The sequence below is a fragment of the Balaenoptera musculus genome, chromosome 14, assembly GCF_009873245.2.
Source record: "Balaenoptera musculus isolate JJ_BM4_2016_0621 chromosome 14, mBalMus1.pri.v3, whole genome shotgun sequence".
Classification (NCBI taxonomy): Eukaryota; Metazoa; Chordata; class Mammalia; order Artiodactyla; family Balaenopteridae; genus Balaenoptera; species Balaenoptera musculus.
In genome coordinates, this window is record NC_045798.1 from 48,936,310 (window position 1) to 48,957,955 (window position 21,646).

The following is a 21,646-nucleotide window of genomic DNA, read 5'->3' on the forward strand; positions in this document are numbered from 1 at the left end:
CATGATGAGGGCCCATCAGAACTCTCTCAGAGCCAGATCCAGTAACAGTGGTGAAGGAAGGGAAACAGCACAAATCTCTGACAAACTTATCTTCCTGTCTGGGCAGCGTAGTTGTGCATTAATTGCTTAGAAACATAATATTAATAAAATGTATGAGAAGGTTTTTTAATCATTCCTAAATCATCCTTTGAAAATAACTAAAAGTTTCAGTGATTTCAAGATTGAACTCCCTTCAGAATAATAAAGGCAAACTTTATCAGTTTAAAAAGACAAAGGAAGAATCATTATATTCTCTTTTAACAGACCTGTTGAGTATTTCTTTAGAACAAAATAACTCATTAAAGAGGGCATTCTGTCCTTTTATACACCAATTTACTCATCTAATCATCTAATCAGTTTAGTGTCCCTAAAAAGGATGTAAATGCTATTTAATTTACTAGTCAAGTTGGCTATGGAAATTACTACTTAGCATGATTGCCTGTGGATAAAGAACAAACACATAAGAAAAAAAAAAATCTATTTAATAAGGTCATTTCACCCTTCTGAAATGACACTATCAAAAACATATCTAGATTAGTAAATTATGTAACTGAGCCAAGATTCTATAAAGTAGTCCAAGAATCATTAAAAAAAATAATAATTCCCCAGGTTCTTTAAGTAACAGATGCTTATAGGCCCTATAGAGCTTACAAAAATGTTAGCATGTTAATTATCACTTACCTGTTTCAGATGCTCCTGTATTTTAGACTCTACATCTTCAATGTGTGAAATCATTTTGTTGACACATGGTGCTGGGATGTTTACTAAAGCACAGCTTTTACGTCGGCATGGGTGGCTGAAGTAAATGCCTTCATTCACCCCTATAGATAAAGCAGACAGAGGATATCAGTTCACAGTCATATACAGAATAGTAAACCCTGAAGTTCAGAATATACAAAAAGTATTCTGCTTTACTAGTACTAACACTCAAACTTTCTTTAATCAACAGATTGATAAATGTCAGAGAACTATAGAATTAACCTTCAAAAAATCCGAAAGCTAAAATAAAATGATCATTTATAACTTAAACTGTAACAAATAAAAATAAATCTAAGAAGCAAGAATAAAACTTCAAGAAAGTTAAAAAGTTAAAGTGTTCCATAGCATCATGAAAAAAGAAAAAAGGTAGAAACCAGTTAATCCATTTGTTTCTAAATAGATCCTGAATGACTTAAAAAATGACTTTGACATGTATTTTAAATTCTCCCCTCAAAGAGACCCCACATGTTCCAATGTAAATAATATCTAACCACTCAGGCATTGAGGAAGTTCTTCCTTAAATCCAGCATGGTTTCTCTTGCTGAAAAAAAATAAAAGCGGGTCCCTATCATCCTCATAATAACCTCATTTTCTACCTTCCATCTCTAAAAATTGAAGTCTCATGCGAAGTGTGATTGATGTTCTCACTATGGCATTCAAGTTGTACTCATCATAAAATCCACTCAGTCTGATGTGCCTCAGTGATTCTAATCCTGGCATGTTCCGAATCAACTGAAGGTTGCAGAAGCACAGCAAAGTTGTCCGTGAGACTCCACCAAAGTGCTTACTTGCAGTCTTTTTGCCTCTAAAGACTCTATTGGTCTGGATTACAGCTGCAATCACTGATCTTAAATGCAAGACACAGAATAGGTTTGGTGCCTCAATGAGAACAGTCTGATGTCCTCATTGCAGTTAACCTTGAGGAACACAGAAATAATGCTGTTGCCTCCAGTCTGTGCCTTTTGTTTCAATGTCAACACATAGAGATGGTAAATATTTCAGATAGCTTCATTTAAACTGCAATCTTTTAAATATCTTTATCTTTTAAATATCTCATAATATCCTCCTCCAAAAATGCAATCTCTGTCAAAATGGCATGTGTTTCATTTATAAGTGTTTATCTCATATATCTTCGTATCCCATATATAAAATAATAGCCCATATAGAAAAAAATATATATATAAACAGTTTTGAGCACTAAAATATGTGCCAAACATGGAACTGTGCTAAGTACTTTTGATGCCACATATTATTTAATCCTCACAACAATCTTAAGAGAATCTTATTATTCTCTTGATTTCAAATGAGGAAATCAAAGCTTAGAGAAGTTATATAAAGTGCCCTATTCCACAGAGCTGGGATGTGGGAGAGCTGGGACTTGAACTATATCTCTCTGGCTTTGGAGTGTAAGCAATACCATGAAGGTTGTTTTTATATTTTTTAAAATGTGGCAAAATAAAGAGAAGCAGTTCTTAAAATATATTTCAGGGCACCTCTCAGAAGTTTCACATATCCCTTGTTTTTGAAATTCGAATGTTCCTTCAAGATATCAATGCTGATATTCTAATGTATTTTACTATGCTTTGACCATAGTGAACACATATACTCAGTATGACTATTTTTTTGTGTTATATTCCATTTTACCCTTTTAGTTCATACACAGATAGATATATATATTTTCATCTCTGTAACAGTCAAAGGACCAAAAAACAAGCTGGTAAAAAGTACATGTTGATCTCTTATCCAAACGTCCTGATAAGGGCATGTTGCCCTTCCCCAAGAAATAAGGTTTCAATACAGTACATTTAGCAACCAGGCGGTTGCCCTTACACTCAAAAACATTGTTTTGCTTCATTAAATGTGGAGAAAGCAAAGATAGCAATGACTCATTTAACATTTTTCTACGTGTGCCATTCTCAACCTACTAGGTGAGTATTAATGAATTTCCACAACACTCCGTGGTTTAGGATTAACATTTTACGTACGGTTAAGTGGGGAAAATGAAATCCTGTGACGTTAAATTTTGCACTGAACGTCTATAGAAGACATGGCATCACAAGCAGCACAAGAAAGAACAAGAATTCAGGAGTTCTTATTACTGCTTTATTCTAATACATGCACAGTGTAAGCTAAAACTTTCCTTTCCACTTCTTAATTTTGCCCACATTATAGATACACTTAGGTCACTAAACTAGGTGTCCATGGTCACTCATTTTTCAGCTTGACTGATAAGTAAGTGTGCTTTTTTAAGCTAAAACTACTCAGTTGCTAACCTCAGATTTCTCACTGAATAAATGAACTAGTTGGCAGGGTGTTATATAAGATCATTTTCACCTAAAATTCCATGATACAATGAAGCCACAGTTTTAGTTAAACATAAATGGATAGAGCTCCTCCTCATGAAGCCTGTGCACAAAGGATCAGGGTGAGTATTTCAAGCATTAAGCTCAGGCAGGACACTCATTCTCTCTAAAAATCTGCCCAACTCCAATTTCCTTGCTCAGAATCAATGCATAAGAGCAAGATCCTCCTGGACCTAGGCCAGAGCTGAGGTTTGTTGAGACTGCAACATGAAACTTTCATTTGAGAAAAAATACGGACAGCCTGATTGTGTGGGCAAATGGCAGTTTATGTTCATTAACTGTCAACTCTCCTTGCTCAGTGAATTTGATCCTTACATAATTTACTCACACAGGCCCAATAATTTAAGATTTTATCACTACCATCCTTCCTTCTCTTCTGATTTTAATATGTAATTCCTTTACATCCATCACCCGAGTTACTGTATCATTCCTTTATCTGACCTCAGCACTCTGAGTAAAAAACTTATCTAAACACAGATTTCTTTTCCACATTTGATTATCCCTTTCAACATCTTGATTTTCTTCCCAAAATGTAGAATAAGCTAGTGCTCTTAAGTTTAGAAATAATTTCTTCTCCTTGCAAAGCCTCTGTGTGATAAACAGAAAGTACCTTTAACTTCTTTTGTGAAAAACAAAGTTCCTTTTAGTTTTGTTATACACTGGGGGTGGGGGAAGGGAGGAGGAGACCTTTCCCTGAGTAAAGAATGAATGTGCCGATTAATTGATAAAAATTATCCAATCTAGAGACTTCCCTTGTGGCACAGTGGTTGAGGGTCCGCCTGCCAGTGCAGGGGACACAGGTTCGAGCCCTGCTCCAGGACGATCTCACATACCGCAGAGCAACGAAGCCTGTGCACCACAACTACTGAGCCTGTGCTCTAGAGCCCACGAACCACAACTACTGAGCCCGTGTGCCACAACTACTGAAGCCTGCGTGCCCAGAGCTTGTGTTCCACAACAAGAGAAGCCCCTGCTAGCCGCAACTAGAGAAAGCCCAGGTGCAGCAATGAAGACCCAATGCAGCCAAAAATAAACAAATAAAATAAATTTTTAAAAAAATTATCCATTCTGAAGAAGAGAAAGAAAAATGAACAAAAAAGAACAGATCCTCAAGGAATTGTAGGAAAAAATCAATCAGTCCAACACATGTGAAGTTGAGGTTCTGGAAGAAGAAGAGAGTGAAATTTGGAGGGAAAAATAACAGAATAACAGCCAAAAAAATTTCAAAATTTGATGAAAAACATCAATTCACACATCCAAGAAGCTCAACAAATCTCATACAATTAAAATATAAAGAGAACTATGTCTGGGAACATCATAGCCAAACTGCTGGAAACCAATTGAAGAGGAAATCTTTAAAGCAGCCAGATAACAAAAGGACACATTACATATAGGGGACATGGATATGAATAACTGCTACATTTCCCATCAGAAACAATATAGGCCAGGACATAATAGAAAAATATCTTTAAAATACACGCAAGAAAGAAGGAAGGAAGGGAGAGAAAAGAGAAACATTAAAAAAATAAATTTGACTTCATCAAAGTCAAAACATTCAGCATGCCTCAAAAAGATATTACAATATGAAGCGACAAGCAAGAGAGTGGGAGAAAACAGGTATATATCCAACAAATGACTTATATCTGGAATGTGCGGAGAAAATTTACAACTTCCTATATAGGAAGACAACCCAATAAAAAATGGGCATAAGACTTGGAATCTTCCAAAAGACAATACACAAATGACTAATAAGCATGTAAAAAGATGCTCAGCTTCATTAATCATCAGAAAAATGCAAATTTAATTAACAGTACAGTACAACTTCACAATCACTAGAATGCCTAAAATTTAAAAGACTGGCAAAGCCAATATTAGTGAGGATATAGAACAACTATAACTCATATATTGCTGGTGGAACTGTAAATGACTTCTGGAAAATAGTTTGGCAATTTCTTATAAAAGTTAAGCATACACTTATCATATGACTCAGCATTCCACTTCTATGTATTTACCCAAGATAAATAAAAATCCATCTATAAAAAGACTTGTGTGTAAATATTCATTACAGCTTTATTTATAATAGCCCCAAATTAGAAAATCCCAAATTTCCATCAATGGTTGAATAGATAAACTATACAGCACTCATGCAAGGGAATACTACTGAGTAATAAAATGAACAACTACTAATATATGCAACATTGAAACTACTAATATATTCAACAACATGGCTGAATCTCACAGACCTCTTTCTGAGTCTTTGAAAGAAACTGGACACAAAAGAGCACAAATGGAATGATTCCACTTATTTAAAATTTTTAAATGTTAAAACTAAAATCATATCAGTGGATATGAGGGGTGGAGTGAAGAGACAGTGACCACAAAGAACATGAATGAACTTTCTGAAAAGAGTATCTATATCCTGTTTAAGACGGTGGTTAAATGGATGTATACATTTGTCAAAAGTCATTGACCTGTATACTTAAAATGAGTAGATTTTATTATACTTAAATTTTACCTCAACAAATTTGTTTGATTAAAAAGACCACCAGCCATTCCCTAGTGACAGAATTCAATAACCTTGTACCACTCTCCTTCTCTTTTAACTCATTATACAGAATATAGTAGAAAACACTTCTTTGAAATGTTCTTCTTTAATAGCTTTCTTTTACTTCCTCATTGACTATTTCTCCTCATATTTCTTAATCATGACTACTTGGTAAGAAATCATCTTTCCCCTTTATATTCTCTCCCTTAGTCATCTCCTCTGAGTGCTTGACTCCTAAGTAAACATCTTTAGACTTAACTTGACACTGAACTCCTTGCCAAATGTATTCCAAAACCTGTCCTTCCTAGAGCCCAAGCCTAGCACTGAATGTAGGGAAGGGAAGGATGGACCTGCTAGATCCTATGCAGTATGGGAGGAAGAGAATTAAAAGTAGAATGTACTCTGAGAAGTCGATATACCACAAACAAGGAAATAAATTCATGACATCATAAACTAAAATGCCAAAGTCAGAAAGGCTACAGAGGAAAATGAGCACATTTGTATGATCAGATATGGAGCTGGAAAAGATTAGGGAGATGTACAGAGGGAGGTGGCAGGGTGGCAGGGATCTGATACCTTCCAAGCAGTGAGCATGGTGCCTGGCACAGAGTCGATAATCAGGAACTATTTGGCAAATGAAAGAATGAGAGAGTAAAGACATACCAAGATGAAAATTTCGGTTTCAGGCCCATCCCCAATATATTTGGTATTAAACATTTGGACTTTGTCAAGGACAGCAAGCCACAGGTAGTTAAAAGGACCAAACCCATTCGCAAAGCCAGTATTTCTAAAACTAAACTCATCTTCATTCCATTCAACCTCCTTTCCTTTCTTACTCCTCTGTTCCCACTATCAAAGTTTGCAACAGTTAAACCATTGTTGAATCCTCCTTTTCAAGTTCCTGTAACAATATACCCAGTCGGTTTACCAAATCTTAACAATTCCTTTGTAATCTCTTTAATTCCTATCTTTCATATCCGTTTATCATTCATAGATCAAACCCTTATTACCTTAAGCACAAACCATAATAGGATAATCATTTTTATAACAATTAATAAACAGAAACCTCAAGTAGAGTCAGGAGACCAGGAGGGGGAGCTCTCACTCCCTGCGATGATAACAGAGCCCAACAAGAAGAAGAAGGACTCCTCTTCCTTCCTGGCAAGGACTCAGCCAATGAAAAGCCATGGGCTCTTTGCTTACTATAGCCCTCTCAACTTCCTTTTCCCTTATATAAAAGAGTTCTCCTTCTCTTGCCTTGGGGGAACTTGCACATGGCTCACTGTGGTTGCACACCCCAAATCTGCTGATCCCAAATAAACCTATCTTTTCTGGAGAACTATCCAGCAGCTTATTTGTTTAGGTGAATAGTTTCTATATTTCCTTCTATAACCAAATAATTCTGCATAGTGCACTCAGACTCATACTTTCAAGCAAAGAATTTGGTAACATAATATCTCCAATCGAATCTATATAGGACCAGAGACTGAACAATAATGAAGTTCACACTTTTGAGCCTGAAATTCAGAATGCTTCTTGACTGCCCCTCAATCATTTCTAGCTTTATTTTAACCAATTATCTTTAAATTTCTGAATCTTTCCTATGCTGTAGTCAAAGTAATCTATTTTTTCTGTATTTTGTGTTATTTCATCACATTATTTGACTCATTCTGTGGTTCTTGCTTAATTTCCCTCCTCACGTTTCTTTTCATATACAAATACATCCTTCAAGATTCAGTTCACATCTGTCCTTATCCATTAACAATCCTCTTAATTCTTAGAGGCCATACAAACTGGTGTTACTCGAAACACTAAAGATTCTTGTCCACAGTATTCATTTGTCATACACTACTGTGATATTGTGATTTAGAATAAGCAATATATATTTGTTCTTCATCTGTTTCTAGCACAGAGTTCCTAAAACCTTTGTAATTTCCTAACTGATGAGAGCAATGAAAGTGTCCTTTGTTATGCTACTGAGGTGACTTTTGGACCCCCACCTAAGGATGGGGACTCAGGAGAACCAATCTTGTGATTACAGAGTTGGAACTTTCAGTCCCACCCCCGTCCTCTGGGGAGGGGAGAGGGGCTGGAGGGTGCATCAATAGCCAACGGCCAATGATTTAATCAATCTTGCCCATGTAACGTAGACTCCATAAAAACTCAAAAGGACAGGGATCAGAGAGCTTCTGGGCTGGTGAACACATGAAGATTTGGGGAGACTGGCACACTTCGAGAGGACATGTAAGCTCTGTGCCCTTCCTCCATATCTCGCCTTACGCATCTCTTCCATCTGCTGTTGCTGAGTTATATCCTTTTATAATAAACCAGTGATCTACTAAGTAAAATGTTTCTCTGAGTTCTGTGAGCCACTCTAGCAGATTAGTCAAAACCAAGGCAGGGAAGGGTGTAATTGGAACCACCAATCTACACTGGTTGGTCAGAAGCACAGGTGACAAACTGGGCTTTTGACTGGCATCTGAAGTGGGGCAAGGGGTAGACTTATAGGACTAAGCCCTTGACCTTGGGATCTGACACTATCTCTGGGTAGCTGATGTTAGAATTGAGCTGAATTGTAGGACACCCAGCTGGTGTCCAAGAATGGCTTAGTGGTGGGGAAACCCCACGGTCACACACTGGGATTGGCTGCAGAACCTTTTAAATACTTTGTGTCATCTTTGTTGTTACTCTATACAACCATCCACTTCTATTGTGTTGTACTAATTGGTGTATATTTTATTTGGCTTGCAAGATTATACGTTCCATATAAGAATCATTTCTTAAATATCTCTGCACCCTAATAGCACATGTATATTCCAGTGTCTTGAATTAATTGGTTAATAAATCAATAATTTGATATTTTAAAACATTTGTCTAAAACTAACTATGGCCCATAACTAACTTCGGGCAATAAACTCTAAGCCAGAACATTAAAATTCTATTCAAGATTTCTATTGAACAGAAATAGATAATCAGAAGGGTAACTTATCCCAATTTTATCCTGTCAAACTAACAACCTGCAGAGCAGAGATTTACCAAAATTTAGATTAAATATTTTGATAAATATGGAGTTCTCCACCAGAATGATCTGAGAAGAAACAAGTATGAAACTCTATATATAAAATGTATACATTTCATCATCTCTTTCTACTTCTTACAACATAAGATACCAGAAACACTTTCTGAGCTAATGTTTCATGGATTTTCAATGAACAATTTTTAATTCTGGATTTCACACACCATAAACATTAGTCCTTATTCTTTTTCTTCTAAGAAACATATCCTCAATGAACTAGAAAGCTTCTAGCACTTGCCAGTCCTGGCATGAAGGATAAAGAAAATGTTTATTTTAAAAATTCATACATTTCTGAAATTGTAAACAATTCTTATGAACCAAATTTTAATTAACAATATACTATTAATAAAATTTATTAAAATATTGTATTCTAATATTATATATCATTACTCTGTTAACTATTAGATATTTACAGTGTATTTCTTAATAAAAATTTAACACTGATATCACAAACTAATGAGTGAATATAAATATAGCTTATATAGGTCACTATACAATTTAGATTCAGTCCTCACCTTCAGTATTTGTCATTTTATTTTCATGAATAATCTCAACAGCTTCCTTAGGGGCACCAAATAAAACCAAAGCTTGTGATGTGGCGTTGTCTTTTTAAAAGAAAACAAAAATTTCAGTGAACAGTTAATATTCATTTTTAAAATAAGCAAAATAATGTACAAAACTATGTTGCGAAAGTGCTGTCCTTGAAAAAGCAACTAAAATATCGATATTAAACAAAACCCACAGTAGAATATCTTTAGATGTTTTCCATGTTTTTCATTTGGCTTAACTCTCACAAGAAGGTATTCAAAATAGCATGCAGCTATTAAAAGCAGAGAGATCATCCAGAGTGACATCACCAAAATGGTGGGGTAGGAGACCCTAGACTCCATCCAACAAACTTCAACAATTAGACAGCTATCCACAAACAAAAACAGCTCTGGGAGAGCTCAAGAGTCCACTTAAAAAACTTCAGCAACATAGTGGAACAACAACAACAACAGAGAATAACCACACAACAAGGAAAGGAAGACAGCTTCATTTTGTCTGCATTATCCCACCCCCTAGGTCCACACTGCTCAGTGCCAAGAGGGAACTCTCTGGTCTGAAATAGCTCCTCTCACTAGGAAAGGGTGAGCAACCAGCTTCCCCACCCTTTTGGGGCACTGCACAAAGGACCATCTTTGGTTTCATCCCACCCAGAGATCAGCAAAGCTGAGAAGTATAAAGATGGCTTGGCACAAGGAAGAATGGCAGAGGCTACCAGTATCAGTCATGCAGCAGCAGTGATCATGCTTTCCAGTGGCCTGCTCTGCAGAGGACCTCACCTTCTTTGCTGGCAAAGTTGTCCTTCAGAAATGAAGGAGAAAGAGTTTCCCAAACAAGAGCTGAGGGAGTTCATCAACATTTGACTTTCTTTACAAGAAATGCTGAAAGGAGTTCTTCAAGTTAAAAGAACACTAATTAGCAAAACACAAACATGAAAATATAAAACACATCAGTAAAAGTAAGTATATATTCAAATACAGAATACTCCAGTACTACGGCAGTATATTAATCACTTAATCCTAGTATAAAAGTTAAAGGACAAAAGTACAAAAATAGCTATAACTGCAATAATTTGTTAATAGATACCAAATATAAAAGATGTAAATTGTGACATCAAAAACACAAAATGTGGAGGGTGGGGTATAAAAAGGCAGAGATTTTGTATGTGATTGAAATTTAGTTGCTATCAGCTCCAAAAAGACTGTTATATCTATAAAATGCTTCATTTAAGCCTTAAGGTAACCACAGAGCAAAAACTTATAGTATTACAGATACACAAAAGAAAAAAAGAAGGGAGTCAGAGTATACCACTATGAAAAATCATCAATTCGATAAGGAAGACAGCAAGAGAGGAAGAAATGAACAAAGGAACTAAAAAACAGGCAGAAAACAATCAACAAGATGCCATTAGGAAATCCTTACCTATCAATAATCAATTTAACTGTAAATGAATTAAACTCTCCAATCAAAAGGCACAGAGTAGTTGAGCAAATTAAAAAAAAAAAAAAAACAAGACTCAACTATATATATATGCTATTACAAGAGACTCATTGCAGCTTTAAGGGCACATAGAGGCTCAAAGTGAAGGGATGAAAAAAGATATTCCATGCAAATGGAAACCAAAAGATATCAGAGGTAGTTGATCATATATATATATATATATCTTACGACCTCATACATACTTACGTCAGACAAAACAATCTCATTTACAATAGCATGAAAAGAACAAAATGCTTAGGAATAAATTTCACCAAGGAATTGAAACATCTATACACCAAAAACTGTAAGATATTAATGAAAGAGATTGAAGAACGCAAACAAATGGAAAGAGTTACTCTTCATGGATGAGAAGAGTAAATATTGTTAAAATGTCCATTCAATTCAATTCTTATCAAAATTCCGATAGCATTTCTCACAGAAATTTTTTTAAAAATCCTAAAATTCATCTGGAACATCAAAAGACTCCTAGTAGCCAAAGTAATCTTGACAAAGAAGAATAACGCTAGAGGCATCACACTTCCTTATTTCAAACTGTGTTACAAAGCTATAACACTCAAAACAATATGGTACTGGCATGAAAACAGACACATAGATTAGTGGAACAAAATAGAGAATCCAGAAATAAACCCATGCATATACAATCAATTAATATTTGACAAGGGAGCCAAAACTACTCAATGAGGAAAGGATAATCTCTTCAATAAATGTTGCTAGGAAAACTGGATATTCACATACAAAAGAATGAAACTGGACCCCTATCTTACATCACTCACAGAAGTTAACTTGAAATGGACTAAAGACTTAAAAGTAAGACCTGAAATCATAAAATTCCTAAAAGAAAACACAGGGAAAAAGCTCATTGACATTGTTCTTTTAAGGACCTTTTGGCTATGACACTAAAAACACAACCAACTAAAACAAAAATCAACAAGTGGGACTACATCAAACTAAAAAGCTTCTGCACAGGGACTTCCCTGGTGGTGCAGTGCTTAAGAATCCACCTGCCAATGCTGGGGACATGGGTTCGATCCCTGGTCTGAGAAGATCTCACATGCCACAGAGCAACTAAGCCCGCACGACAAACTACTGAGCTCGCGGGCCACAACTACTGAGGCTCGCGCGCCTAGGGCCCGTGCTCCACAATGAGAAGCCACCGCAATGAGAAGCCCACACACCGCGACAAAGAGTAGCTCCCGTTCAACGCAACTAGAGAAAGCCTGCACACAGCAACGAAGACCCAACGCAACCAAAATAAATGATAAATAAAAAGTTAAAAAAAGTAAAATAAATTAAAATAAATTAAAAAGCTTCTGTACAACAAAAGAAACAATCCACATAATGAAAAGGCAACCTATAGAATGGGAGAAAATATTTGCACACCATCTATCTGATAAGGGGTTAATATCCAAAACACACAAGGAATTCATACAATTCAACAGCAGTAAAACAAATAATCTGATTATAAAATGGGCAAAGGACCTGAGTAGCCATTTCTCCCATGAGTACTAACCAAGGGAACAAAAAGCAAAAGACAGTACTCCAAGTACTAAAACCAAGAATGAAATAAGGGTATTACTATATTACAGAGTGGTTTATAAGGGAATACTATAAACAAGATTCTACCAATAAATTAGATAACCTGGATGAAATGAACAAATTCTTAGAAAGCCACAAGCTATCAAAATTGACTCAAGAAAAAACAGAAAATTTGAACAGAACTATAAGAAGTAAAGAAATTAAATCAGTAATAAAAAATCCTCCCACAAAGAAAAGTCCTTGGCCAAATGGCTTCACTGGTGAATATCACCAAATATTTAAAGAATGCCTCACTGATGCTTCTTTAACTTTGCCAAAAATTATACAGAAGAGGAGAGAACACTTGCCAACTCATTCTATGAGCCCCATATTATCCTGACAGCAAAACCAGACAAAATATTATAAGAAAATAAAATTATACATAAAATATTTCCTTATGCACATGGATCCTCAAAAATACTACCAAACCAAATCTAGTGGCATATAAAAAGAATTATACATCATGTCCAAGTGAGATGTATTCCAGAAATGTTTCAACATATGAAAATCAATCAGTGCAGTACTAACCACACATTTCAATAGATGCAGAAAAAGTGTTTGACAAAATTCAATCCCATTCATGATAAAAACACTCATCAAAACAGGAATAGTAGGAAACTTCCTTCACAAAGGTGAAAAATCCACAGCTAACATCAGATATTACAGGAAAGAATGAAGTTTTCCCCCTAAGATCAGGAAAAAGATAATCATAACTACACTTTGCCACTTCTATTCAATATTGTTCTGAAGATCGGAGCCAGAGTCGTTAGGCAAGAAAATTAAATAAAAGGCATCCAAAATACAATTTAATAAAGGCATCAAAAAGAATAAAATATTTAGGAATAAAATTAACAAAAGAAGTGCAAGACTTGTTTGGTTAAACAAGTTTCACTAGAATCTACAAAACTGTTGAAAAAATTAAATACCTAAATAAATAGAAAAATATCCTGTGTTAGTGGATTCTAAGACAATTTTGTTAAGACACCAAAACTCTTCATATTGATCTATAGGTTCAGTGCAATTTCTATCAAATTCCAGCAGCTTTCTGTCGTTGTTGTTTTTCAGAAATTCTCAAACTGACCCTAAAATTAACATGGAAATGCCAGGGACCCAGATTAGCTGAAACAATATTGAAAAAGAAGAGCAAAGTTGGAGGAATCACACTTCCTGATTTCAAAAATTATTACAAATCTAAATAATCAAGACGGTGTGGTACCGGCAAAAGGACAAACATGTAGATCAATGAAATAGAATTGAGATTCCTGATATAAACCCATATTTAGGTCAGTTGAATTTTACAAGGGTGCAAAGACTATTCAATGAGAAAAGAATAGTCTTTTTATCAACAGATAGTACTGAATATATGAATGTAAAAGAATGAATTTTGATTCCTACCTCAAACCATGTACAAAAATTAACTCATAATGGATCATAAACTTAAATGCAAGAGCTAAAACTATAAAACTCTTATAAGAAAATAAAGGGGTAAATATGACATCAAAGGAACAAGCAATTTTAGAAATTAAATTGGCTTCATGAAAATAAAAATTTTTGTGCTGCAAAGGACACTATCAAGAAAGTGAAATAACTGAATTACTTTGCTGTACACCTGAAACAGTGTACATCAACTGTAGCTCCGTTTTTAAAAACTCACAAAAAAACTCCCCAAAAAAGAGAAAACACAACCCCTACTATGAGCAAAAACATTCATAAATCACATATCTAATAAAGATCTAGTTTCTAAAACGTATAAAGAATTATTATCACTCAAGAACAGAAAAAGACTAATAACCCAATTTAAAAATGGGCAAAAGATTTAAAGAGACATTTCTCCAAAGAAGACATACAAGTGACAGTAAACATATTTAAAAATCCTGATCATCATTTGTGATTAGGGAAATGCAAATCAAAACCACAATAAGATGCCACTTCACACCCACTAAAATGGCTATAATAAAGTTTAAAAAGATAACAAAATTTAATAAGTGTTGACAAGGGGGTAGAAAAACTGCAATCCTCATACATTGCCATTTGGAACGTAAAACACTGCAGCTGCTTTGGAAAAAAAATGGCAATTAGAAAGTTAAATATCAAGTTACCAAATGACCTAGCAATTCCAGTCCAAAGTGTAGACCCAACAGAAATGAAAATAGACGTCCACATAAGAACTTGTACTTGAATATTCATAACAACATTATTCATAATGGTCCAAAAGTGGAAACAACCCAAACACCCATCTACTGATGAATTTATAAAACAATATGTGGAATATACATACAATGGAGTATTACTCAGCCACAAAAAAAAGAATCTCGACAAAACTCCAGTTTAAAAGACGGCAGACACACAATGCCAACTATTTTATCAATTCATTTCTATGAAAAGTCCAAAACGGTCTCCCATTCCCGCTCCCCACACCCTCCACTCGCCAAATAAATCCCTGCTGTGAGGGCAATTCTGTTACCTCAGAAATTCTCATATAAATGTCAGCAGAAAGGGTATCAAGCTCTAACGCTGAAAGGTGGCACCGAGTGGACCCTAAAATCCCGTAGGCGGAGCGTCACTGCGTCCGGACGTTCTCGCGGTGTCTCGAGGAGAATTCGCGGCTCAATGCTGCAGTCAATCATGGCGCAGCAGGTGCTGCTTCGTGAGTTGTCCCGGAAGTTGCGCAGCTGGACTGCCTTGCTTCAGGCCTCTGCGCTTGCGCGTCTCCGCCACGACCTGGCTGGGGCGCCGGTGTTGGCGAAGGGGCCACTGGGCAGGACTGACAGTGGTCACACACACACACACACACACACGCGGGAAGGCCTGGCCGCCCGCGCGTGTGGGACCGCAGGTTGGCGGTGATGCCAAAGGGCTCGCTGACAGGCAGGTAGGCCTTCACGACATGGGGGTGCGGGCCACCTGGGACTCCTCGAAGACGCGGCCCCGCTTCTGTACAGGACACCACCAAGCACTTGTTCCTGACCCCGGCTCTCCGCAAGGTACTGCGCTCCAGGAACCCGCGCTGGCGGTCAGCATGCGGCGTAGAGGCGGCGCCGGGCGGACGGTGGGGGCGATCTGAGTGGCATCCCTGGGCGGCGTCGCATCTAGGACCTCGAAGCGCACGCCCGCGTGTTCTCCTGGCACAGCGCCCCCAGTGGAGGCCGGCCACGACGCTGTACTTGCTCTCGTTGAGGGACTGCACACCCCTGGTGATGTCAGTGGGGATATTGGGGCTGGTGCCGGCGCACGAGATCTTGCGGGCGTAGGCCACATCCCACTCGTACTTCTCTTCCAGGTAGTCGGCCAGGCCAATGCTTGAGCTCCTGGTGGGCGGACACCGCGCTTCTGATGTCCACCGCCAGGCCATTGGGGAAGGGCCGCGCTTCCATGTGCAACGGATTGCGCTTGTTGCAGGCCTTGGGCAGGCAAAGCACATTCGACTTTTCGGAGACGGTCTCACGGTGCCAGATGACATGGTTGGATGTCTTGATAGGGGATGCAAGTGTGGTCCTTCAGGCAGATCACCAGGTGCAGCTCAACGGCACCTGCAGTGATGTGCTCCCCGACTCCTTGATGATGCACTGCTCCCTGGGATCCGACTTGGCCTGCGGCTTCAGCCCCTCCACCTGACCAGTTTGGGCAGGTTAGCCGGGTTCTTGGCTTCCACAGCGAGCCTGAAGACCAGGCTTACACTGAACTTCATCACGTGCGTGTAGTGGGCGTGCTCAAAGGTCGTTATGGTGCCTGTTCTTCACCAGGAACTGGTCGACACCCACCAGGCCCACGATGTTACTGAAAGGCAAGTAGCTTTGTGGTTGCCAGGGGCTGGGATGGGGGGTGGCAGCTAATGGTATAGGGCTGCTTTTTGGGGTTATGAAAGTGTACCGGAATTAGATAATGGTGATGGTTGCACAACCTTGTGATTATACTGAAAATACCCAATTGAAAGAAGTGAATTTTATGGTAGTGTATAATTATAATTCAATTTTTTAAAGTTAAATACAGTATTATTGATATCAGCACTGAATAAAGCTACATGCATGCTGAGTGAATCTCTGCATGATGAGTCAGTTTTCATATGAGTCTGATTTGACATCCAGTCCTTTTTATTATCTCTATGATATGTCAAGGGAAATTTATAGCTTTAAGTAATTATATTAGAAAAGAAAAGAGGCTGAAAATTAGTGATTTAAGCATCCAAATTAAGAATATATGGGAAAACAAACCCAAAGAAAGTAGAAGGAAGATAAGGGGGCAATAATATCTGAAATTAACAGAAAGCAAACCAACAACAACAAGAAAAATCCCTAGAGATAATTTAAAAGGTGAGAAATTACCACTTTGAAAAATATAGCACCAATGAATACATCTGGCAAAATTGATCAAGACAAAAGAGAAGAAACAGAAGAAACAAATACAATTTATGAATGTAAAGCAGAAATACTGCATACAAAGGATATAAAAATAAAACATTGTTAACAATATTGTATCAATACATGTAAAGTTTAACCAAATGAAATAAATAAAATTCAATACATGTTCATAATTTATAGTAAACTATAAAAAAAAACTAAATCATATTTAGTGGTGAAACATTAAAAGTCTCATCTTAAAAATCAGGAACAGGGAGATAAGTGAGCACATTTTTATTGCCTGCATTTAACAGAGTACTAAAGGATCTAGACTAAACAATAGAAGAAAGTAAAAATATTAACTCATTTTCAGATTGTCTAATATTAGTGAATTAATGACAGTTAAAATTATGAGGTTAAATATATAAAACTATATAATGTATATTAGCATATTTACATATAATATATAAAACTAAATGTGATTTGGAAGAGGTGAGAGAACACAGTGTACTGTTTCTTAATGTGCCTTATGAGTGCACAGATACTCGATTTTATCAGTGTTTGTTGTCCTTTACATATATGTTACAGATATTTTTACATGTATGAAATATTTCCTATTTCAACATAGAAAGGTGCTATTCTCTAAAAAAACAATATTATACAGTCTCTGCCTTTTATATGGAAATGATACATTATGAAAAACAATACATAGAAAAACTAAGGCAATATCAGTATCTTAATACAAGTAAATAAGTGATGCTGCCATGAAATGCACTTTAGTGAATATATTGCCTGAGAATCCAAATATTACAGGTGGTAAGTTTGTAAAAATGTACTTTTAATTGTAATAGAAATTAGTATCCCAGAGCTAACTGTCTGTAAACAGGAGTCATGTGAAAATACTGTTGGTCAGCATGTTTAAGATACGGCTGTGACTCTACAGAACAATTGGAAAGTTTAATAATTTGTTTTATTTTTTATTTCAACTGAGAGCACAGAATAATCATCCAGTTTGCTAAGCTTATTTATAGTATAATGAGAATTTTGATATAACCACAATAGTTGCAGGGTGATTTACACAATATAGGAAAGGATTTATTTTTGATGTGAAGAAGAGTATTATTATGTTGAATATCATCTGGTAGAAGTTAATAAATAAGATCTGAGGTTGTGTTCTTGTGATGTTAATGACAAACCTTTTCAAAAGTTGGTACATCATTAGGTTCAATACATCATCCAGCAAAGATTGCTTTGGGCTTAAAAGTTTAAAATTTGCTAAGACTGCTAAGTTTCTGTAGTTTGAACATGGACATCTCAGTGCTTTGCTTGATAAGCTGAATGTTCTTTATAGTATTTGTTGTTGTCTTACAAAGAGGATAGGGAGCTTAATGATGGTATGATGCCAAAGAGATAGAAATTAATTTTAACTGATAATCACTGTTTATGCCAGCGTTCCAAATATTGGTCCTAATGTCATTTAAATACAAATATCCTGAACTTACTAAGTACATTTCAAAAGACAATTTACTAACCATATTATTTTCCACACAGTTAGCCAGCCAGATGTATTTCCATTTTGTATGCATTTGCAGGAATAACCTATATCAAAGAACACTTAACATTCCACTGTATAATGTGATGTGTGGTTTTATCTGACTGTATATTTCTCCATTGCATAGACAGAAAGTAGGTGTCCTGTCATGTTTAACATGAGTAACTTTCTCCTAATGTACCACACACAAGAGCTTTTGCTTGCAATCCAGTATGGACTGGTCACTTTATGTTCCACTACAAAATAAAGAGTCTTTGTCAGGTTATTCAAAGGCAAATCACTAGCTCAGCTCTCTGAAGTCTTGGAACAAACTATTAGTTTTTAATTAACATTATAATTAATCCAAAAATTTTCGATAGTTCTTTTCAAATATTTAAACATGAGATAGGCACAAGTATAATTTGATTATCCTATCTCTTTCCAAATTGTATCTTTGGGAAAATTGTTTTATGTGAGAAACCTGGTCCATTTTGCTAATCTGAGGTTGAAGTCATTTTCCAGACATGAAAATTTTTTGCTTAAACTTCGCTACACAAAATCTGTGAAAATGAAATAACATCAATTTTGTCAAATAATATTGATAGAATAAAGAGCTAAAAACCAAACTTACTGAAATATTCTGAAAGTAAATGTGGTGCTAAACCACTAAAAATCCTATGCAAGATTCGTAATCCTACATGAAATCCACTGTGTGATATCCTCAACTATGTTTGGAATTACTAAATGACTGCTTTCTTTTATAGCCCAAATAAGACTGTAGTGCTTTGATTGCAGTAATAGCCCCTCTAATTTTCTCCTTCCAGTGTTCATCTTCTTTTGCAATGTGACTTTGCAGCATCTACCACTAAGAGGTGGAGTCTAATCCCTTGCCTCTTGACTCTAGGCTGGTCCCGTGACTTGCTTTGGCTGATAAAATGTAGCAGAAATGATAGGGTGCCAGTTCTGAGCCTTGGCCTTGTGAGCGTCTCTTCCCCCTCGTAGACCACGAGGTCAGGCTGCTGTAAGAGTATGAGAGACAACATGGTGCAGGGCTGAGTCAGCCTGGTTTTCCCAGCCAACACCCTAGGCCTGTGAAGGCCCAGCTCAAATGAGCAAGATCTGTAATGATGCTTAGCTGGCCTGTGGCTTACTGCAGATGTGTGAGTGAGCCTTCCTGGGCCCACTTGAGAACCACCCAGTACAAGTGAGCTAAAATGAATGTTTATGATGCTCTATGTACCTGCATTTTTTGTGGTTGGTTGTTACATGGCCTTAGGGCAGCAATGGATAACTCATACGGAGACTATTGTTCCCAGTTAAGTATTCGAGACAAAATTCTATACCAAGGATTGGTAGACTTTTTTTTGTAAAGGTCCAGATAGTAAAAATTTTTGGTTTAGTGAACCACATGCAGTCTCTGTTGCATGTTTGTTTTGTTTCTTTTGTTTCTTTTTACAACCCTTTACAAATGTAAAAACTATTCTTAGCTTTTGGGCTGTACAAAAAGCGCTGGTGACCAGATTTGGCCCATGGGCTGTAATTTACTGACCTCTGTTCTATATCAGGCAAAGACATGATATTGCTAACATGATGCAGAATAAAAGATGCAAAAGGGGCTCAAGTTGCAAAGTAATGTGGTAAAATCTAATACAATTTTTTTTTTTTAATAAGAGGCTCTTTTTTTTTTTTTTTAATAAATTTATTTATTTATGGCTGTGTTGGGTCTTCGTTTCTGTGCGAGGGCCCACTCCAGTTGTGGCAAGTGGGGACCACTCTTCATCGCGGTGCGCGGGCCTCTCACCGCCGCAGCCTCTCCCGCTGCGGAGCACAGGCTCCAGACGCGCAGGCTCAGTAGTTGTGGCCCACGGGCCCAGTCGCTCCACGGCATGTGGGATCCTCCCAGACCAGGGCTCGAACCCGTGTCCCCTGCATTGGCAGGCAGACTCTCAGCCACTGCGCCACCAGGGAAGCCCTAATACAATTTTTAAAATAGAATTATACAAGCATTTTTTTTCATTTTTAATTTTGTATGTTTCTCTTCAGTGGTGTGCTGGTAAAATTTTAATAACCACCTGTCACCATACCACCAATTTCAACCAGTCAATGGAGTGGAATTGAGAAGAGATGTATACAATTAGCTCGCATGAGCTAGTAAGAGCTGACTCCAGCAGACCATTGTGCTACCTACCTATTGTACTGCTTATACTGTAGTTCAGTAGTAATTATATAAGAAATTGATTATAATCCATACAGTGGGTTTTCTTTAAACTGATTTACTCTTTTTGCTTACCTCACCTTCCTGATCCCAGTAAATTTTGGTTTTGTGACCCCCTGGTCCTGGAGAAGACTACTGTCCTTACAACTGTCTTCTTCTGAGAGTGACCTGAGTCGCATTTATCTATGACCTAGTTTCAAAGAAAATCACTTAAGGATAAACTTACCTTTCTTTGTTTGCTCTCCTCCAGTGGAAGAATAGGAAATTATCTTATTTTCAGGCATGGTTATTTACAGTCCTTTGAAACCTAATTAAAAAGAAAAACATTTAACTGTCATGAATCAAAATTAGTTTTAATTACACTAAAAATTGTCAACTCAAGAACTGGTAATGTCAGGATAGGTTTCTAATATTATGCAATTTATATATGTAAAAATCAATACTAAATTATGTTAAAATGTAAGGAAACCAACAATATACTCTTTTTCCTGTGAGGACTTCTATGAACCTATTTAGGAAAACCAAATATAAAAATTCTCATTAAAGAGGCACCTTTGATCCCCTGCTCTGCTGTTAGGTTAAATAGACACTGGGCCTGAGTATTAGATAATTTAGTATTCATCATTGAAGCTGTGGGCTCAAAGCCCTTTGGGAATTCTAGAACCTACATTGTTTCATTTCATATGATAAAGTTAAACCTTGCTGTCATCTCTTCTTTACATTCCCTCAGTTCCTTTTTTTAAAATATGTTTTATTATGGACGATGTCAAATATATACAGAGGTAGAGAGAATTACCAATGTAATTTGATTGCAATAATGGCCTCAAGATCTCACGTGACGAAAGTGAATTAAGGTGATTCTTACCCAGCACAAACTCAAAGGGAACCCAACACACAAAAGGACTAGATAACAAAAGTCAACAGAAAAGGAAAGATAGCAGAAACTGATCCAAAGTTACTCCAGAGTGTGAAATTACCAGATATAAACCACCTAACAACTATGCTTAACATGTTTATAAATATAACATCAACATTTTAAATTTCAGAACTAAAAATTATGTAAATTGATATTGCAGATTTGAAAAGAAGCTAGTTAGAAATCCATGAACTGCAAACGGCTATGTAACTGCAATTCTAAACTCACTGGTTCAATTTAAAAG

At 36.7% G+C, this 21,646-nt stretch overlaps 1 protein-coding gene and 1 pseudogene across 1 annotated transcript in view; both read right to left on the bottom strand.

The window, feature by feature from the left end:
- Nucleotides 1–9,961, bottom strand: part of CCDC178 (coiled-coil domain containing 178) — a 365,246-nt gene extending 355,285 nt beyond the window's left edge. The window contains exons 1-3 of the mRNA XM_036874296.1: nucleotides 9,904–9,961; nucleotides 9,298–9,387; nucleotides 721–860 (exon numbers count right to left, since the gene is read on the bottom strand). Coding sequence (XP_036730191.1) covers nucleotides 721–860; nucleotides 9,298–9,387; nucleotides 9,904–9,961 — 288 coding nt within the window. The remainder of the gene's footprint in view (nucleotides 1–720; nucleotides 861–9,297; nucleotides 9,388–9,903) is intronic.
- Nucleotides 9,962–15,022: 5,061 nt separating this feature from the next.
- On the bottom strand, nucleotides 15,023–20,665 carry LOC118906722 (annotated as a pseudogene).
- Between the last annotated feature and the right edge of the window lie 981 nt (nucleotides 20,666–21,646).